Raw genomic sequence first — 17,478 nt, 5'->3', positions numbered from 1 at the left:
GGCAGGGGCAAAATGGCCTCATTGAGTATTACATCCTCCCGGATCCCACCGTGAGCCCTTTCTTCCTGATAGAGGATTTGAGTGAGGGGAAGATAATTACAACTGGAAACCTGTCTAGGTCTGGAGAGATGCATTTGACAGTGATGGCAAAGGACAAAGGTTCTCCTCCTTTAAATGGCACTGCTGTGGTTACTCTGAGTGTGTTTGACAACCGCCCGTTCATTCCTCGCCTCAACAAAAGTGAGATCAGGTGAGGCTTTCAGATTCAGTTAAATAACTGGGATGTCTTCACCAGGTGGTGCAAAACATAGCAAAGTTGAAGGTCACTTTCATATTTTTCCATGCAGAAGAAAGGACATCAGTTTTGGGGGTTTTTTTAAGCAAAACATAGGAAATTCTGCTACTCTTGGGGTTCTGTGAATGTGAGTTGAGGCACTGCCTTTCATTTCTCTACTTTGCAGCTTTTATAAGGCAGACTCTTTGTCCTTTTTCTCTTGAACACTATAAAACATTTTTTCTTAGGTTTTACTCAAAGATGACCAAAACTCTGGCTGGAAAACCAGGGTTTGCACTGCACTCTGAAAATTGGGCAGATCTGGCAAACAACAGGAGGGAGGGGGCAAGATTAAAAGAGAACTCTCTTTTAAAGACTTACATTTCAAACCTGAGCAACCACTGCTGGCAAATTTAACATTATGGTTTATCATTTATTTCCTGCATCAGCGTTTCTGTGTTGGAAAACACTGGAGTGGATTATTTAATTTTTAATTTTGCTGTGGTTGAAACTTCAGGAAAACCGATTGATTACACTGTTGTATCTGGCAATGAAAGAGGTGAGTACCAGCCCCCTTATGAGTTAAAATAGCCAGGAGAACATCATAACCTGTCTCTTGCATGGCAGGTGCTGCTGTGCATAAATGAGGAGATGGAGAGCACGGATAAAACTTTTTTTAAAAACAGGAGTACACAGAGGATTTTTTTCAGGCTTTTCAGCATTGACTTTGCTGATCTTTGGCTTTAGGAAGGGTGGCAACTTGCTAAGAAATGGCTTCTTTTAATCTTAAACTATAAGATAAGGATAATTTAGGGACTGGGGGAGCCAAAATAGAAAGTGTTGTTAACAAGCAGCTTCCTCCCTGCCAATCACTTTTAGTGCATCATTTCCTTGCATTTATGTTGAGGCATCTGCCCCCTTGCAGCTGTGCCCATGTTCCATTTGGCCCACAACAAAGGCAGTACACAGAAACTGAGAGAAAAACTGGAAATGCATAAAAAATGGAGCCGTGCAAGAAGGAGCTGCAATTCCCCTTATTTGTGAAATCATGTGAAATCCTTTTTCACATTTACTGCTCCTTTGCACGTCTCAGATCTGTTTGGGGTGGGGTAGGAGCCCAGCTGTGATGCCTGGCCAGTGGAAGTGTTGAGTGAGCAAAGGAGCCATGGAAACATCCCAAGGGCAACTAATGGCAGTGTCACAGCAGAAGTGTCTGTTTGTCCTTTCAGGTCACTTTAGACTGGATCCTGAAAGTGGTGAGCTGAGAACAGCAGTTAATTTGGACTATGAGGAAGTTTCCCAGTATGTGATTTTAGTTCAAGCAAACAAAAGAGTCTCCTCCGCTGCAGAAGTCCAGCGTTCAGGTAACTTCACGCTTTGAACAACATTCCAGGGGAGCAACTGACACAGCTTTTGTGCTTGCAATCCACACAGGAGTTGTGATAACGTGCAAAGTCTGATGTGACAGTGAAAAGCTGCTGGTGCAGGTTGTTCACTTGTGTTTTCCCAGGGCTGTTTGCTGAGAACGCGGCCATGCTGACGATCTCCGTGCAGGACGCCAACGAAGCGCCCGCGTTCTCCAGCCACTCCTACTCTGCCCGCCTTCCCAGCTCTGTGCCCTACAAATACCCTGTCATCACAGTCCAGGTAGAGTGTTTCCTGCGTGGCTTTCTTGCACTGCATTAAAGGAGCCTTCAGTTTACTGCCTGAAGAACAACGCGCAGCCCAAACGCCACAGGCTGAGTGTCACAAATCGCTTTTTTTTAAACCCAGGCCACAGATCCAGACTCAGGAGACAATGGACGTCTGCAGTACAGCTTAGTGGGAGGTCAAACCAACGAATTTGACATCAATGAAAACACAGGGCAGATTTTTACAGTTTCTGTAGCAGGAAAAGCTGGAACATTTTATCTGGAAGTGCAAGCTGCAGACCAAGGCACGAGAAGACTCACAGCCCAGACAACAGTCAGTGTAAGGAAGATTTTTATGTATAATCCTGGTTTACTCCATGTCAAAATTGTAAATTTTGCTAATTTTGGTAATGGCAAAACTACAAAATTAATTAACTCTGTCAATAGGGCTGTCAGATACATGAATATTTACATATTGGAATTAAGAGGTGGCCATTTTCATTGACATATAAAAATATGTTGGCACAAAAATTGACTTTTGGAGGACAATTATTTTCTATTTTCTATAGAGGATTTTTGTTATTGTTGTTCACGTGAGGTTTTTTATGGTCAATCTACAAGAGGTACAAATGCTTTAGGAAATCTTACCTGTGATTCTTTATTAGGTAACTGTTGATGCCAGTTCCAGCAGCAACATTGTGACGCTGGTGCTGAATCAGAAGATCAGTGTTGTGGAAAGAAAGAGTGCTGAAGTACAAAGGTATTTTTGAAACTGTGAAGCTTATTCTGGTGTAATATCTGATGATAAATTCAGAGTTCCTTTGGGATAGGGGTCTGACAGCCTACAGCAGTGCTCAGGAAAAGCCAGGCCTTCCATTTGACATAGCTCAGAATAATTTGAGCAAATTCCCAGGAATCCACCAAATTTTGCCTTGTAAGTTTTTACCCTGAAGCTGACACATCTCAAAGAGGTCATTGGACTAAACAATTTCATGTGGTCTCTTCCCACCTGGATGTTTGTGTCATTTTTAACAGCCTAGGATAAAGGTTTTCATGGACAGCAGGATAAAAACATGGAGATATAGGGCAGACACCTCAAACCAAACCCACCATTAAATTAAAACCACAATTGGGCCTTTCTGGCATGTTAACAAAGATGGAAGAGCTGTTGTTTGGATACACATAAACATATATTTACATTGGAAAGATTGAGTCCTGTGCTTATAAAGGGAAATCACTCTGAAGGTGGGAAAAATGAGTTTGTGATGCTGATGCTATTATGGACCAGTCCTTGTTGGTAAAAATGGAAATGGAAAACTTCCTTGGAAGCAGCTGGTGCTGACTGCTACCAGAATGATGGATTAACTGGGCCACTGGTCCCGTCCAGCACGAAATTTCTGGAAGAAGAGGAGAAAACAATGAGGATTATGAGACTAAATTTCCCTCCTCCCCACCTTTACTGTTTACAGTAATCTATAGATAATTTTTTTTCTCTGTTACTCCATCACTCAACAATTTTGGACAAGTAGCTTAATTCCTTTGCTGATGATAATCCTGAATTTTTACATGCTTCAATCAAAATACTTGCCAAGGTATTTTTATTAGTATCAATTAATATCTGCCAAGTGTTGTATTAAATACTACTTCATTTAATTTCCAGACTAAAAGAATCTGTCATTGCCCAGTCAATTAAAAATGTTTTCTTCATATGATGTCAGGGTCCTGGAAGAGAAACTTGGATGGGATGTGTATGTGCTTAATATTTATTCCAAGGAGTCTGACAGAAATTCAAGGAGCAGCACTGATGAAACCCAAGTAAACATCATTGCTTTTGATGAGGCCCACCAGGAAGTACCTGCAGAAGATGTAAAAAGGTCTGTATGGCACAGTCACAGCACAGTCTGGCTTCTGGGGGTCAGAGTTTGTTCAGACAGCATTCTTTACAATGCAGAAAGCTGATTCACTATTTACCAAAACCTAATTTTCAGAGCTTGCCAAAAAACATGGGTAAGGCTGTTTCATTGTGCAAATTAGATTTAAAAGTCAGTTTAGGAGAGAAAAAGTTTAAGAGAGACAAAGAATATAATGAAAATATATATTGACCTGATATATTTTTTAATATATACATATACAGCTTATATATATATATACCAGATATATATAGATAGATAGATAGATAGATAGATAGATAGACCTGATATATACATGGAGATGGATGGATGGATGGATGGATGGATGGATGGATAGATGGATGGATAGATGGATAGATAGATAGATAGATAGATAGATAGATAGATAGATAGATAGATAGATAGATAGATAGATAGATAGATAGATAGATAGATAGATAGATAGATAGATAGATAGATAGATAGATAGATAGATAGATAGATAGATAGATAGATAGATAGATAGATAGATATCAGAGTGGCAGAATGTTGATCCACAACCCCACACTTGAGTTGTATTTCACACTTTTTACACTTCTTTGGTAACCTGTCAGTGATGTGGATCCAGTGCAAGCTCTGCAGCACTTTAGGTCACAAGCAGCAGGGCGGGTTGCTGGATAACAGAGCTTTTCCTGAAGGAAAGCCACGACAAGCGCGAAGGCCCGGAAAAGGGAGGGATATTCTATATTTTCCTGGCTACTCCTGCAGCCGAAAGGAAGGCGAGGTTCAGCTGCACGTTTTCCCCTCTCTGCCCAGGAAGCTGCGGGAGCAGAGGGGTGCCATCGAGCTGGGGCTGCAGCAGGTGTTCTCGGCACCTGTCAGCGCGGCGCTCGCCGAGGCTCCGGCCGCCCCGGCGCGCCCGGAGCTCGCGGCTGCCATCGCGCTCGGGGCGCTGCTCGCCGCCACCTGCATCGCCTTCCTGGCCTACGTCCTGCTGGATCTGAGAAGGAAAAGGTACACAGGGCTCTGCCTTAACAGCGTCACTCACCCTTACAGCTGATGGGTTTAATGAAGTGCCAGCTCCAAAGGTGTCAGTCTGATAAATTACCGGCTTTTGCAGGGAGCACTGGCCCAGATTTGTTATGTTGGATGCACCGCACACAACTGGAAGTTGTTTCTTCTTGTGTTTGTCACACAGCAAAGGCAGAAGCAAATACTTCTGAAACAGAGAAATGTGGGCAGCAGAAATTTTCACTGTGACGGGGGGCACATGAGTCTTTTCCAACCCTATAAATGGCAAAACCAAGGGAGGTTTTGCTGCTTAAATCAAGGGAGGTTTTGCTGCTTAAATCAAGGGAGATTTTGCTGCTTAACTTCAGGGCCACATGGTAGAGGAAAACAATTTCCAGAAGGGAAGCAAACATTTACCCTGCTACCATTATGGGAAAATAGGAAATACTCCAAGCTAATCCCCAGAACAACACTGAAAATAAATGTTGTGTATTAAACTTATAACACGAATAATTAATCTTCTGTTTCTAAAACAGCTGTAAAGCCAATTTTCAAAAAGAATTTTTTATTATTATTATTTTAATGTATTGTTTTCAGAAAGTATGGGAAACAGGATTTGGTTAAGAAAGTGGATATTATGGATGGCATTGATAACCCATGGGCAGATGACAAAAATGGAAGTCTGAAAAGCTTAGAGAAACCAGAGCATGTGAATAATGGGTAAGTAGACTGCTGCAATCACAAATTTTTAAAAAGCTGCATATAAAAACCATGGTTCTAGTTTATTTTGGTGCCATAGGATTTTCTCTGCATCTCCCACTAGGCTATAGGCCCATTTTTAAGGACCCTTAAAATGACAAGTTAAAAATCTCTACATTTGAAGGAAGTTAATACCTTTTAATCTTGTATCAAAGGCAAATTCCTACTTACTCTTTAGCAAACTGTTAACCCTAATGCAGAAAAGACTCTTCAGGATACAAGAAGCTACTTAATTCCCCTGGGTACAATCCCACTAATTTTGAGATCAGTGTACACGCTGCTCTTGGTTGTAGAGAGGCTGAGATTTTTGCCTATGGTGCTATGAATTCTCTGACCTCTCTTAGGAGAACTGAACTGATGTCATTTGACAACCTGGAAGGCACCAGAGGAGATGATGCTGAAAATGACAGAATTCAGGCCCCTGAAAAAGACAATTACCTGGAGACAGTGCTGCTGGATTACAAGGGTGAAAGTGAGGAAAATGGAACACCTGAAAAAGCTGCTGAAAGTAGAAATGTGGAGGCCCAGCCCACAGCAAGATTCACAACAGAACAGGTAATGAGCTTTTTGACTGCAAAGCATGGAGTGCAAGGTATTTTATTGTTATTCACCAAATAACTGGAGGAATTATCAAAACAGCTAATCTGATGGAACTAAAAACAAAAAAATCTTGTGAAGTAATCCCTGGGAGTGTCCAAAGCCAGGCTGGACAGGGCTTGGAGCAACCTGGTCTAGTGCAATGTGTCCCTGCCCATGGCAGGGGCTGGGGCTGGACAATCTCTTATGGTCCTTTCCACCCCAAACCATTCCATGATTCTATAAAAAATCTTAAGAGGAGGGGCTGTTTGTCCATGCCTAGAAGCAGGAGCAGAAGTGATGATGCTCTTCTGTCTTTATGGAATGTGAACAGTAAAGGGCTCACAATTTTATGATTTCCACTGTTTATAATTTCTCCACACTCAAGCATTTGTAGCTTTCTGCCTCACCTGCGTTACGCTTTTTTGCAGAACTCCTTTGCAACAGACACAAACCAGAAGCCAGCTCTTTCCTTAACACCTCATCCCACATTGCCTGCCCCTGAGAAAGAACTGAAAGGAGTAAAATTTTCAGAGGTGGCAGTGATTTTGGACATAGAGGCCGGAGAGGATGAGCCCGGAGATGATGAGCCTGGAGATGATGAGTCTGAAAACGATGAGTTTGGTGATGATGTATCTCTCTGATAAGAACACTCAGTGAAGAACATTTTTAGAAAAAGCACAATGAGACTCATTGGAACAGCTCAGAATTAAATGAGCAATAAGAATATGTGAATGTTATCCAGGTTTTAACTCTGTTGCTGTTTTAAGGCTGGATAAGGAAGACAACAAGCAATGTGCGGGAAGGGCTGCAGTGCTGTGCTGCAGGGGCGCTTCCCCAGCAGCAGCAGCGCTGTCTCACTGTGTATTTAATTTCTTCTGGCACGTGTCAAACGGGCGAGACAATAAACCCGATTCCAGAGGCGCTGCCTTGTCATTGCTTCAGATCGAGTCATTCTGGGACATCAATTCTTCTGTTCTTTTGCGCAGAAGCGTCCGCGGCAGTGTCTGAAAACGAGAGTGTTTTCTAATTCTCCTGCTTTCCTCCATTTCTGGTTTGTTTTTTGTTTTTTGTTTTTTTTTTTTTTTTTACTCTCTCCTTTTCCAGCTAGGCGGTGCCTTCCCCCGGAGGCGGGAGCAGCCCCGAAGGAGCGGCTTTTCCCGGGCGCAGGAGCGGCTTTTCCCGGGCGCAGGAGCGGCTTTTCCCGGGCGCAGGAGCGAGCGGCCGGCGAGACGCGCAGCAGCGGAGGCTCCGTGCGGCGCGGTCCCCGCTCCCTCCGCCCCCCGCGCCGGGAGGAAGGGCAGGGCAGGGCCTCGCCTTCCTCCTCCTCCTCCTCCGGCGGGGCGGGGAAGTTTCTGGCACCTTCTGGCGGTGCCGGCGGAAGCGGGCGGCAGGAGCGGGGGGAGCGGCGGAGGCGGCGCCGCGGCAGCGCCATGGCCAAGTGGGGCCAGGGGGACCCGCGCTGGATCGTGGAGGAGCGGGCGGACGCCACCAACGTGAACAACTGGCACTGGTGAGCGCCGCGTCGGGATGCGGGATGCGGGATGCGGGATGGGCTGGGGGGAATTGGGCGGCCGGCGCTGACCCCGCCGCTGCCGGGGCAGGACGGAGCGGGACGCGACCAGCTGGTCCAAGAGGAAGCTGAAGGAGGTGCTGGAGGGGCTGGTGGTGGAGGGCGAGGCCGGGCGCTGCGAGATCGGCGACCTCAAACACGTGGAGGGCGAAGCGTCCTGCAACAGCCGCAAAGGGAAACTCATCTTCTTCTACGAGTGGAACCTGCGCCTCAGCTGGAAAGGTACGGGGGAACGCGGGGTGCGGGGCTCCGCAGGGCTGGCCGGGCGCTGGCAGCGGGAGGCGGCCGTGGCTCGGGCTCCGCGCTGCTGCCGCTGCCAGCGGAGCCGGCCCCGGGGGCTCGGGAGCCGCAGTGACTCAGTCCCGGGGCCCGAGGCGATGGCGGGAGCCACGTGGGCCCGGACGGGATAAATGCGTGTTCTTAAATAACCTTGAAACCCGAGCTTGGCTTTCCCCTTCACCCGGGCTTTTCCCACCGCATATTCCTCAGCGCTGCGTCCCCGGTCTGTCGGTCGCTTTGCTTTGCGAGAAGTGAATGCCTGCATTGTGGTGGCGTTGACAGCAGCGTGCCGGGGCTGTTTAGTTCCCGAATGACAGCTGTGTGCTCCTCCGTGCCTCTGGAGAGCAGGAACACCTAGGAGACGTCACTTCACAGCTGTGCCCAAAAACGAGCCGCAGTTCACATTGGGGATTACGAATTACGGGAGGATAAAACTCTTTAGTGGCAAATAGAAATAATTATTGATTGTTGGGGCACTGGGGGCTGTGCCCGTGCTTTTTTTTTTTGTTGGGCCATCTCCGTTTGCAGTCCCAGCTCTTGGAGTTGCCCTCTGCTGTGCTTGTCCCATGACAAGCTCTTTGTTTGCAGTTTGGCTTTTGGTGATGCCAAGGAATTCTTCCCGTTTGTTAAATGCCTAAAACTTGACAGCGAATTGTGGCCTGTGTCTTGCACTGGAGAAAAAAGCAGGAGCAGCTGATGGGATGAGCCTGCACAGGAAATTGTCCCTGGATATTGTAGTGCCAAGTGACAGGCTGTGCTTCCCCAAATACTGTCCTTATTCCTCAGCCCTGGGGTGTGGAGGCTGGCCGGACTGGAATATTGCTGAGACCGGGACAGATCGGGAATTCAATCTGCACCCACAATGAGAGGGGACTTTCAGCTGAGTTCTCTTGTTTTAGGTAGTTTTATGTGTTCCAGGTGTGTTATAGACTGAGACCACACTTAGAATTGTGGTGTAAATGTTAACAGAGAGCAAGGCAAATATTAGACTCTTGTGCAGTTTAAGTCAGTGTAGATAAAATATTGTAATCAGTTTTTTGACTTCTTTAAGTTCAGCTAAAATCACTTTAAGCTTTAAACAGAGGTTAGCTGAGCTTTGTGTGGTTTATTTCAGGGTATAAAGTTAGAAGCAGGCAGACAGTGTTTTGTTTGTATTTCTGTGTAAGTTCTCTCCAGAGTGTTTCTCTCCAAGGTGTTTGTGCTGGTCAGCGTTCAGAAACAGCTCTGACTTGTGCTGGCTGCTTTGCTGTGCTGAGTGAATCATGGCTTTGAGAGCTTCATTTCTAATGAGTTGGCTACTACACAGGAAATTCTAAAAAAAACCCAGAGGTTGATGATTTTTTTTTTTTTTTGTGATAGCCATCATGTTGTGTGTTTTGAAGGCTCTAAATTGGAAGTGAGAGTTCAGATTGAACTAAAAAACTGTAATTAGTTCTACAAGTCTTCAAGGATAAGTAGGACTTCAAGATTTGATTGAAAGGTGGGAATGTAAGGACAAATCATAAAAACCTTGAGATTTGCAGCTGGTTTGGAAAGTCCAGGGTAGGAAAAACATTGTGCTTAGCAATGTAGGTAAGAGAGAAACAAGAAAGTGAGGAACTGGGTGTACTTAATGGCACTAAAATTGAGAAAAATGGCTGTTCTGTCATTTTTTAGAGGATGTAATGAGGATTTTAATGGATCATTCTACATTGTGGTGCAAGCTTTGTGAAAACATGTTTGTCTTTTTAAAGCAGGTATTTCAACAGTGTGCTACAGCTGGGTCTTTCTGAGATGCGTGCTTCACACTGGACTGGCAAAAAACCAAAAAATAATTTTATTTTCAGGTCTGTTACCGAATTCCAGTGCAATTCCACCACATAATTGGAGTGACTGATAAAAAGGCAGTGAAGCTTTGTTTCCATTGCAGTGGCAGTGGAAAGGCAGAGCTGCACTGATGTTCTGCCTGTGTCACGTGGAGCCACCGGCTCTGTTTGTTCACTGCTTGGACTTTGCTGCCCAGCACAGACACTGTCACTGTGAAAATTACTGCTAGGATTGGCTGACTGCGGTCCCCAAAACTCCTTCCTGCTCGCCTGTGCTTCCTTTCTGGGGAGGAGCCAAAAACAAGCCAGGTTTTATTGTCTGCAGAGACCACGTTGTGTGGTTTTCCTGTGCTGGAAAAGGGCAGGGCAGAGCACACCGAGGTGGCTTTGTGGGCCCAGGAGTGTCCCAAGGATGGCATTACCCAGTTCCCAGGGCTTTACTGAGTGCCAGGTTCCCCTGGGAAGCTCGAGGTCAAGTTCTGCTGTCCCTGTGTGGTTGTGGATTAACAACTTCGTGTGTTGTGCAATCCCTCGTTGCCTCAGACCCGAGTAGGGAGGGATCTTTGCACTTTGGTACAACAGCTCTGCGCTCCCCTCCCTGCCAGGAAGCACCTGGGCTTTTGTTGGAGTCCCTCTCTGGGATCTGGACCGGTTGGGTTCTGTCATGGGGGCTCAGGGAAGTAATTAAAATAATGAGAGTGATGGTCAGGAGCGGGGGAACCCAGGTGGCTCCTGAAAGTGAGAATCCCCAGAAATTCTGCATCTGTCTCCCTGATAATTGTGCAGTGGTGCTCAGCCCTGGGTTGTTGGAATTGGAGTTTTGCTGATGAAGCACCTGGTTAGATTTTTAATGTTCTGACACTGGGCTGACAGAGCTGCCTGTTTCTGTTGCTGCTTTCTGAAGACATTTTACCGTCATCTAATTAGTGAGATAATTTAAATAAGGTTCTGACACTGGGCTGACAGAGCTGCCTGTTTCTGTTGCTGCTTTCTGAAGAGATTATCTAATTAGTGAGTTAATTTAAATAACAAAGCACTTCTGCAGGGCCAAGGGGAAGAGTCTTCAGTGTAATAAAACAGCCTCAGACCTTAACTTCAATCTCTCCAGTGGAATCTGAGGCAGAGCAGTGGGGAGGGCCTTGGCCCCGAAGGATCAGAAGTGGAGCAGAATTCCTGTCCTTGCTGACTTTCTGCAGTGTGCAGTCATTGTAAAGTGGTGAACAGCAAAACCAAACGCTCTGAATGTGCACCTGGAGTTCCTATTTTTAAAAATGTCAATTGTGTCCTTCTCTACTACACACATCTGTATTTCCTAGCAACGTGCCTGCATGTTGGGAGCTTTCACACCATTAAAAAGGGCAAGGTCAGCATTCCAGGGAGCCTCTGCATCCAGAGCAGAGACGTTCAGGGGACAAGGAGATGATTTTCCCCTGCCCACCCTTAGATGCACAGTGCTGGGCACAGGCTGTGGAGGCTGTCACAGCAGGTGACAACTGCAGGTGACAGCAGTGCAGGAGCAGCTGGGTCCCTGTCCATCCCCTGGTGCACCTGGATGGGAACACAGCTCCCAGGAGAGGCTCAGGTTGCTGTTCAGTTCCTCTAAACCAGCCTTGAGGCAACTCCCTTCAGGTAACACCTTTGTGCAAATGAGTTCCAAGTGTAAAAACTCTTGCTGTGGGGGAAATAGTTTTTAATGATGCATTTAAGAATTCGTTATGTTAATACAGGTACAGTGAAAGAGTCTGGTGAGAAACATAAGGGATCTGTTGAAATTCCTAACCTGTCAGAAGAAAATGAGGTAGATGATACAGAGGTAGGTGTGCAACACTGGCATGGCTGTATAGGTCCACAGTTCTTAAATAAAGTTAATCAACATCTAGGCATCATATTTTGATTTATCCTGTTGTTAAGTGGGGTAATTACTATGTGGATAGTTCATTTCATGCTTTTGTTTATTATACTTGGAATAATGCCTTATTCTGTTCTCAGATTTACCAATGAGGAATGTGCAGTTTGCTTTGCTAATTATTGATTCTGATAATATTTTAACTATAAATTTGAGAAGAACTCTGCTTGTAGTCTTAAAAACAAAACCCCAAACCACTCCCAGCCCTAAGCCCTTAGGGAGTCTCCGTGTTGGCTGGATCATGGTGGATACTGGGCTTCCACAGATCCTTCAGCCTCTGCTGAGAAGCAGCTCTTGGCTATGCTTGATGAACCAGACTGAGTGGAGATACTACATTTATTTATGTCTTAAGAGGACTTATTTTTAGCAAAGGTGGGCTACCCCAAGATCATTAATTTGAAATTGCAGCTGTCCTCTGAGCATGGTAAACAAAGCCCAAACGCTTTCCTTTGTTGCCAGATCCCAAAGGCTCATGTCTGGGGTCTCTTAAGTGCTGTCATTTTTCTGTTTCTAGATAAATGTTAGCAAGAAGAAAGGGGAAGGTGATGCTCTGAAGGACCTGATGAGAACTGAAGGAACCACCAAAGTCAGAGAGGCCCTGAGGGATTACCTGAAAGCACTTAAAACAGGTAAATTGAGCCAGGTGAATTCATCAGCACCCCGGCAGTGTCCTGTGCAGGTGCCTCTCCTGAACAGCTTGCTCAGATAGTGACAAATCCCTGGCTTTGTACTGCTGTGATCTTCAGTTGTCACCAGCTGAGCTGGGTTAAGCTAGTCCTGACACTCAGGATCTTTTTTGGTCTAAAGGTGGCTGTGTCCAGAAGGTTCTGCTGTGCTGGGTCACACTGGTCCTACTTGGACTGGCCAATATGAGGATTTTTTGTTGTCTAATTAAAAAAACCTGCCTTCCTTGCATGAACTGCTGCCTTATTTTTGTGTCCCTTTGTTTTTGTTATTAATGAAATTAGTTATTTTGTAGAATTTCTGAAATGCTGCCTTTATTTCTGTTCTTTACTCTACAAATTCATTCTCTGCTCATCTTTAAACTTGCCATTATCATTTGAGATTCTAAGGTTTTGTTATCCTAAACTTATTAAATTTATAAATTTTCACTTCTGAACCAAAGGTGAACCAAATTTGAATTTTCCTTTCTATTTTTTGAACTCTGGTATTTTTTTGAATGACAGCTGTGTCCAAGAACCAGGCAAGTATGCTCAAAAAACTGAAGCATTTACAGCTTGTAGTCAAATTGTTATCAGGTACATCTCTGATTGTGAAATACTTTGTTAAATTATTACCTCTTTTTTCTTTTTTTCTTTTTTTCTTTTTTTTTTTGTTAAATGCTGTGTAATTTTCCCAAGTTGGATCCACCAGTTTTTGGCTTGAGAAATCACTGTGTATGATTTTTAGAGTATCCAAAGATTCTTTAGCTCTGGAAACTCAAAGGGCAGGAGCCTCATTCTGTACTGAGTTTCACTCCAGTCTTCTGCCACACTTTTAGAAGAATTTCTTTGGGTTATTTCTCTTTGATCTGAACATCTGCTGTGCTGCCAGAAGTCTGTGCAGGTGTTTCTGATTTGGGGTCAGGTAACTTCCCTTTTGAAGGGAAATTGCTCTTAGGTCTGTTCCTGATGGAAGCTTAAGAGTCAGCTGGGAAAACTGGATTGAGTTTTACATCCTGCCCAGTTTCACCATTCTCCAGGGTGCTGGTGATCTTCACTGAGAATCTGAATGTGACTGGGGGGGTTGAACAGCTCAATTCCACACTGAAAACTGCTCTTTTTCATGACAGAGTTCACCTTGGGAATGATCCTGCCAACCAAAGCTCCCGTTGGGCAGGAGCTGGCCATGGAGCGGAAACCAAGCGGGAGCACTGTGCAGGTCTGTTGGCTTCAGGTTTTCCCACTGAAGTGACTCCTGAGTGCCAGTACTGCTGGGAAATGCAGAAATGCAGTGTGCAGCTGCCAGGTGTTCATGCTCTGTGTTAGAGAAGGTGCAGGTGACAACCCCCTCGCCCTGCCTGCACTTTTAGGGGTCAAGATCTCGCACTAATTCCCCGGAATGTTTTTTTGCTTTGCAGGACTCTGTTACAGCACAGTCTCTGGATATGGTTGGAGTAAAAATTCCAACAGTGAGGATACATATGAGGGAAGTGTTCAACTCTCCAGCTGATGAACTTTACAGCATCTTCACAAAGAAGGAAGTAAGTGATACTTTCAGGAGGCATTTGAACCGAATGTGGCTGTCGATGCTGCTGAAAGAGTTGTGTAAAAAATAAACACTTCACAGTGTTAAGTACAAATTCCATTTGATGAGAGTTTATTAGGCTGCCTTAGGAGTTTTTTTGCCAGCTGTTCCCTTAACAAAGTGAAGCTGCATTGTTAGGGTGTTAGGGTGCAGCTTCCTTGTGCTGGCCTTAACAAAAGCTTTGCTCTTTGATGTCGGTGTTGAGGAGCCTGAAGGGCTCAGTAATGGCACTGCTGCTACCCACAGCTTAATTAGATTAATTACTGGAGGTGACAATACTGTTGCTTATGGGGTGTGAAACACACAATCAACTAATTTAGGCTTTGTGTCCTTCAAACAAGTCTGGGTTGGTATTGGAGAACTTTTAAATTGCAACCCCAGGGCCACCTCTGGGAACCAGAAATGGCTCTTTGCAGCTCTTCTGCACCTTCTAAAGCTGCTGCTCCACTTCCCTCGTTTCCCAGTCTGGGAGCAGCCAGTTGTGTGGATGTGCTGGGGGCAGAGCCTGTGCTGGTCTGTATTTACCAACATTCATGCAACTGTCTCAGCATGAACATTCTCCCTGTGGCACCTCACTGGCCCCAGCCATGCTGTAGAAAATCAGAAGCCTGATGAGTGTTTAAAGACTTCCAGGTGTATCAGAGTTCAGTTAATTCCTGCAGCTCCCATACTGTCTCCCAGCATGGTTTTTTTGGTGTGGTTTTCTTTTTTGTTAGTTGGTGCAGAAGTTCTCCAAGTGCCCAGCTGTGATTGAAGCAGAGAAAGGAGGCAAACTCCAGATGTTTGAGGGCTGTGTCAGCGGTGAATACACAGAACTGGTAAAAGGCTCCTGCTCTACTTTAAAAAGGGAGGGGAGGGTGGCTTCTAAAAAAGCAGCATAAATTTGTGAATTTCAGCTTCTCTAGTGAGTATTTCAGTCCCACAGTTGGTTGTTTGTTGTGTGGTTGTTCTGTCTCATCCAAAGAGCAGGGACTGACCATACCCAAGGACCTGCACAGGGAGCAGAAAACCCAGCACAATCCTTTGTAACTGAGAGGAGGGAGAAAGGTTTAAGGTTTATCTGCCAAATCCCTGTCCCTTTTTAACTGGGGAAACGCTCTCTGTTCTGTTCAGGGGAAGTGTTACCCTGTCCCAACTGAATGCTGGTGCAGATAGAAGGGGAAAACCTGGTAATTGGAGCTCAGCTGCATTTTTGAAATGTCCTAAAAACCATTTTCATCTGCAGGAGTGCCCGACTTGTGTACTGGGCCAGGCTGGGTTGTGTAACACAATCACTTGGTCACACTTTAAAATTTCAGTGGGGAAAACTGGGCTTGTCCTTGTTTCCCAGGCTGCACAAAAATCAGTGTTTTATGTGCAGTAACCAGTGAGTCCTGGTCTTTTCCCACAGCAAAAACAGAACAGTGGAATGCAGCACGCTGAGAGCTCCACGAAAACATTTTTTTATTTCAAAAACCAGACCCCAATCTTGCTCTTGTTTACATGCATGTGTCCAATATTCCACAAGATGCTGCTCCTCTCCCTCTATTTCAGGGAGAACTGTAATGGGAATTCTCTCAGGTGCTAACAAGGAGAACTTCTTATCTTCCACAGGTCCCAAGCCAAAGAATTGTCCTGAAGTGGCGGTGTAGGAGCTGGCCTGATGGTGAGTTTTTCCAAGGATCTCTGACACTGCAGGGCTCCTTTGCAGGGAGAAGAGCCTTGGCTGGACATTCCCTTGGTCCCTGTCCTCGTGAAAAGAGGCTCAGACAGGCAGAGCAGAGAGGGAGGCAGCAGCAGCTGGTGGCTTCCTTTAGAGCAGCTCACTGAAGGGTCCTGTTCTCTCCCCTCAGAACATTACGCAACCGTGGCCTTGAACTTCCAGGAGCTGGCGGCTCAGTCGGAACTGGAGCTGGAATGCAAAGGGGTTCCTGTCTCCCATGAAGAGAGTACAAGACAATGCTGGAAGAAGCAATATTTTGAAGAAATACATATTTTACTGCAGCAATCAAAAGACAACATGGAGTGATAACAGCACTGTAGTTTTGTTAGGGCATTACTTTTTATACTTTGTTAACATTTGGTTTTCTAAAAAAAATATATATATAATTTATTTGTGGGAAGAATAAAGACCCACTTCTATGAGACTGTACATAGTTTAAGCACTATTTATGGGTTTTTAGGGAATGAGAGGCAAGTCAGGCTGTGTCTATCAACAGCTTTACCTGGGGACAGTGATCTCTGGTCTGCTTGCCTGGAACTTCAGCGTGATGATGATTCAGTTGCAGTGAGCCCTGCCCTCAGAGGTAGGTGACACACCATCAATAGGAAGCATTTCCAGTTCCTTAATATTCAGTGTATCAAGTGGCAGAATTAAATCCCTGTAGGAGACGGAGTTCCCAGCAGAGGTGAGCTGAAAGGGATTACAAAACTGCTGATGCATTTACAGCCTTTGTGGAATTCTTCTAGATGCTTTTAACTGCAGACTGTTTGCAGCTGCAGTGTTAGGAAAGATAATTAACAATGTCATGTAATTATTAGGTCTGCATGCACTGTACTCCCTTACTTGACCTCAGTGTGACATTTATTTAGGAAGAAACAAACAGTAGTAGTGCTTGCTTTCTGCAGTTCTGTAAAACCTTCCACTGAACAGATTCACAGCCCTCTGCAATGCTGTACCTCAAAGAGTACAACTGTAAAGAGAATTTTGACAGGAACAAATTGTAATTCCTAATTGAACCACCTCGAGGTGAGTAAGGATGATTTAGTTCTCAAATGCTTTATAAATAAAGTGTACAAATGAAATATGCAATCTGAAACAATCTGACCACAATAGGGCAGGCTGCTTTTGGAAAACATGCTTGGCTCAATAAAAACATGACTTTACATCAAGCTGATTTTCTCCATAAACTGATACTGCCACACTAAATAAGTTTCTTAGAAGTCAAGTCCTGTATATTTTATTTTCACAGAATGCCAACACCTGGCAGCCTTACCACCCAAAAAGCTTCCATCATCCTGAGGAGACAGAGGTGCTGCTCCCTGCTAGAGGCCAGGTTCTCCTGAAAGGTTTGCAGTCAGTTGTTGACAATCCCTCTGAACTGAGGTGAGGTCTGTGGCAGTGGAAAGAACAAAGTGCCCACAGTGGCAGGAGAGGCACAGAGCACTCCTGGCTGCTGCCTGCTGCTGCTTGAAGTGTCCAGGTGCTGGGTGGGGAGCAACCTCCTGAGCAATGTTCTGTTCTAGCATCTGTTTCTGAGTGCTCCAAATTTAGTTGCCTTTCCCCCCCAGCCCCAGTATTCAAGGAAGAAAAGCCTGATGTTTTCAGTGCAGAAATGATTCAGGGTAGGGGTTGACAAAGGGAAATGAAGGTCTAAGACAGTTCAGGCTTCAGCAGGTGTATGGGTAGATGGTTGAAGAGATATTGCAGGGATTTAATCCTTGAGAGTCGGTGGTTCTGTGCACTTCCAAGTTCCTTCAAAAAGTGAAACTGCAGCCCCAGCACTCTCTGGGAATTGTGCTTCCTCGTGGCTGAAATCCCCTGGTTTT

At 45.1% G+C, this 17,478-nt stretch overlaps 2 protein-coding genes across 3 annotated transcripts; both read left to right on the top strand.

Annotated features, from left to right (window-relative positions):
• Positions 1-1,231: 1,231 nt before the first annotated feature.
• On the top strand, positions 1,232-7,215 carry LOC121342620 (cadherin-4-like). Its single transcript, XM_041417183.1, has 9 exons — positions 1,232-1,638; positions 1,785-1,921; positions 2,048-2,245; positions 2,571-2,665; positions 3,624-3,779; positions 4,611-4,808; positions 5,403-5,525; positions 5,909-6,119; positions 6,572-7,215. Exons 1-9 carry the CDS (start codon positions 1,440-1,442, stop codon positions 6,782-6,784), a joined length of 1,530 nt encoding a protein of 509 aa, XP_041273117.1. The 5' UTR covers positions 1,232-1,439; the 3' UTR covers positions 6,785-7,215.
• Positions 7,216-7,396: 181 nt separating this feature from the next.
• On the top strand, positions 7,397-16,821 carry LOC121342621 (activator of 90 kDa heat shock protein ATPase homolog 2-like). Of its 2 annotated transcripts, XM_041417184.1 has the most exons (9): positions 7,397-7,653; positions 7,745-7,935; positions 11,525-11,610; positions 12,218-12,332; positions 13,496-13,584; positions 13,784-13,906; positions 14,667-14,768; positions 15,544-15,595; positions 15,783-16,821. In XM_041417184.1, the coding sequence occupies exons 1-9, from the start codon at positions 7,574-7,576 to the stop codon at positions 15,956-15,958; spliced, it is 1,014 nt and encodes a 337-aa protein (XP_041273118.1). In that variant the 5' UTR covers positions 7,397-7,573; the 3' UTR covers positions 15,959-16,821. The 2 variants fall into 2 exon arrangements, with proteins under 2 accessions (XP_041273118.1, XP_041273119.1); XM_041417185.1 differs by lacking the exon at positions 14,667-14,768.
• Positions 16,822-17,478: the final 657 nt, after the last annotated feature.

Source organism: Onychostruthus taczanowskii, unplaced genomic scaffold, assembly GCF_017590055.1.
Source record: "Onychostruthus taczanowskii isolate IOZ18803 unplaced genomic scaffold, ASM1759005v1 scaffold55, whole genome shotgun sequence".
Taxonomy (NCBI): Eukaryota; Metazoa; Chordata; class Aves; order Passeriformes; family Passeridae; genus Onychostruthus; species Onychostruthus taczanowskii.
The sequence above is the reverse complement of the archived record's forward strand: the minus strand, read 5'-3'. Positions and strand labels throughout refer to the sequence as shown.

Coding starts and splice junctions, on each gene's coding strand:
- LOC121342620 (XM_041417183.1), top strand. CDS start 1,440: ATGGAAACATCCCAAGGGCAACTAATGGCAGTGTCACAGCAGAAGTGT. Junction 1,922..2,047: donor ACCCTGTCATCACAGTCCAG/GTAGAGTGTTTC, acceptor TTTTAAACCCAG/GCCACAGATCCAGACTCAGG. Junction 4,809..5,402: donor CTGGATCTGAGAAGGAAAAG/GTACACAGGGCT, acceptor TATTGTTTTCAG/AAAGTATGGGAAACAGGATT.
- LOC121342621 (XM_041417184.1), top strand. CDS start 7,574: ATGGCCAAGTGGGGCCAGGGGGACCCGCGCTGGATCGTGGAGGAGCGG. Junction 7,654..7,744: donor AACGTGAACAACTGGCACTG/GTGAGCGCCGCG, acceptor CTGCCGGGGCAG/GACGGAGCGGGACGCGACCA. Junction 12,333..13,495: donor CCTGAAAGCACTTAAAACAG/GTAAATTGAGCC, acceptor TTTTCATGACAG/AGTTCACCTTGGGAATGATC.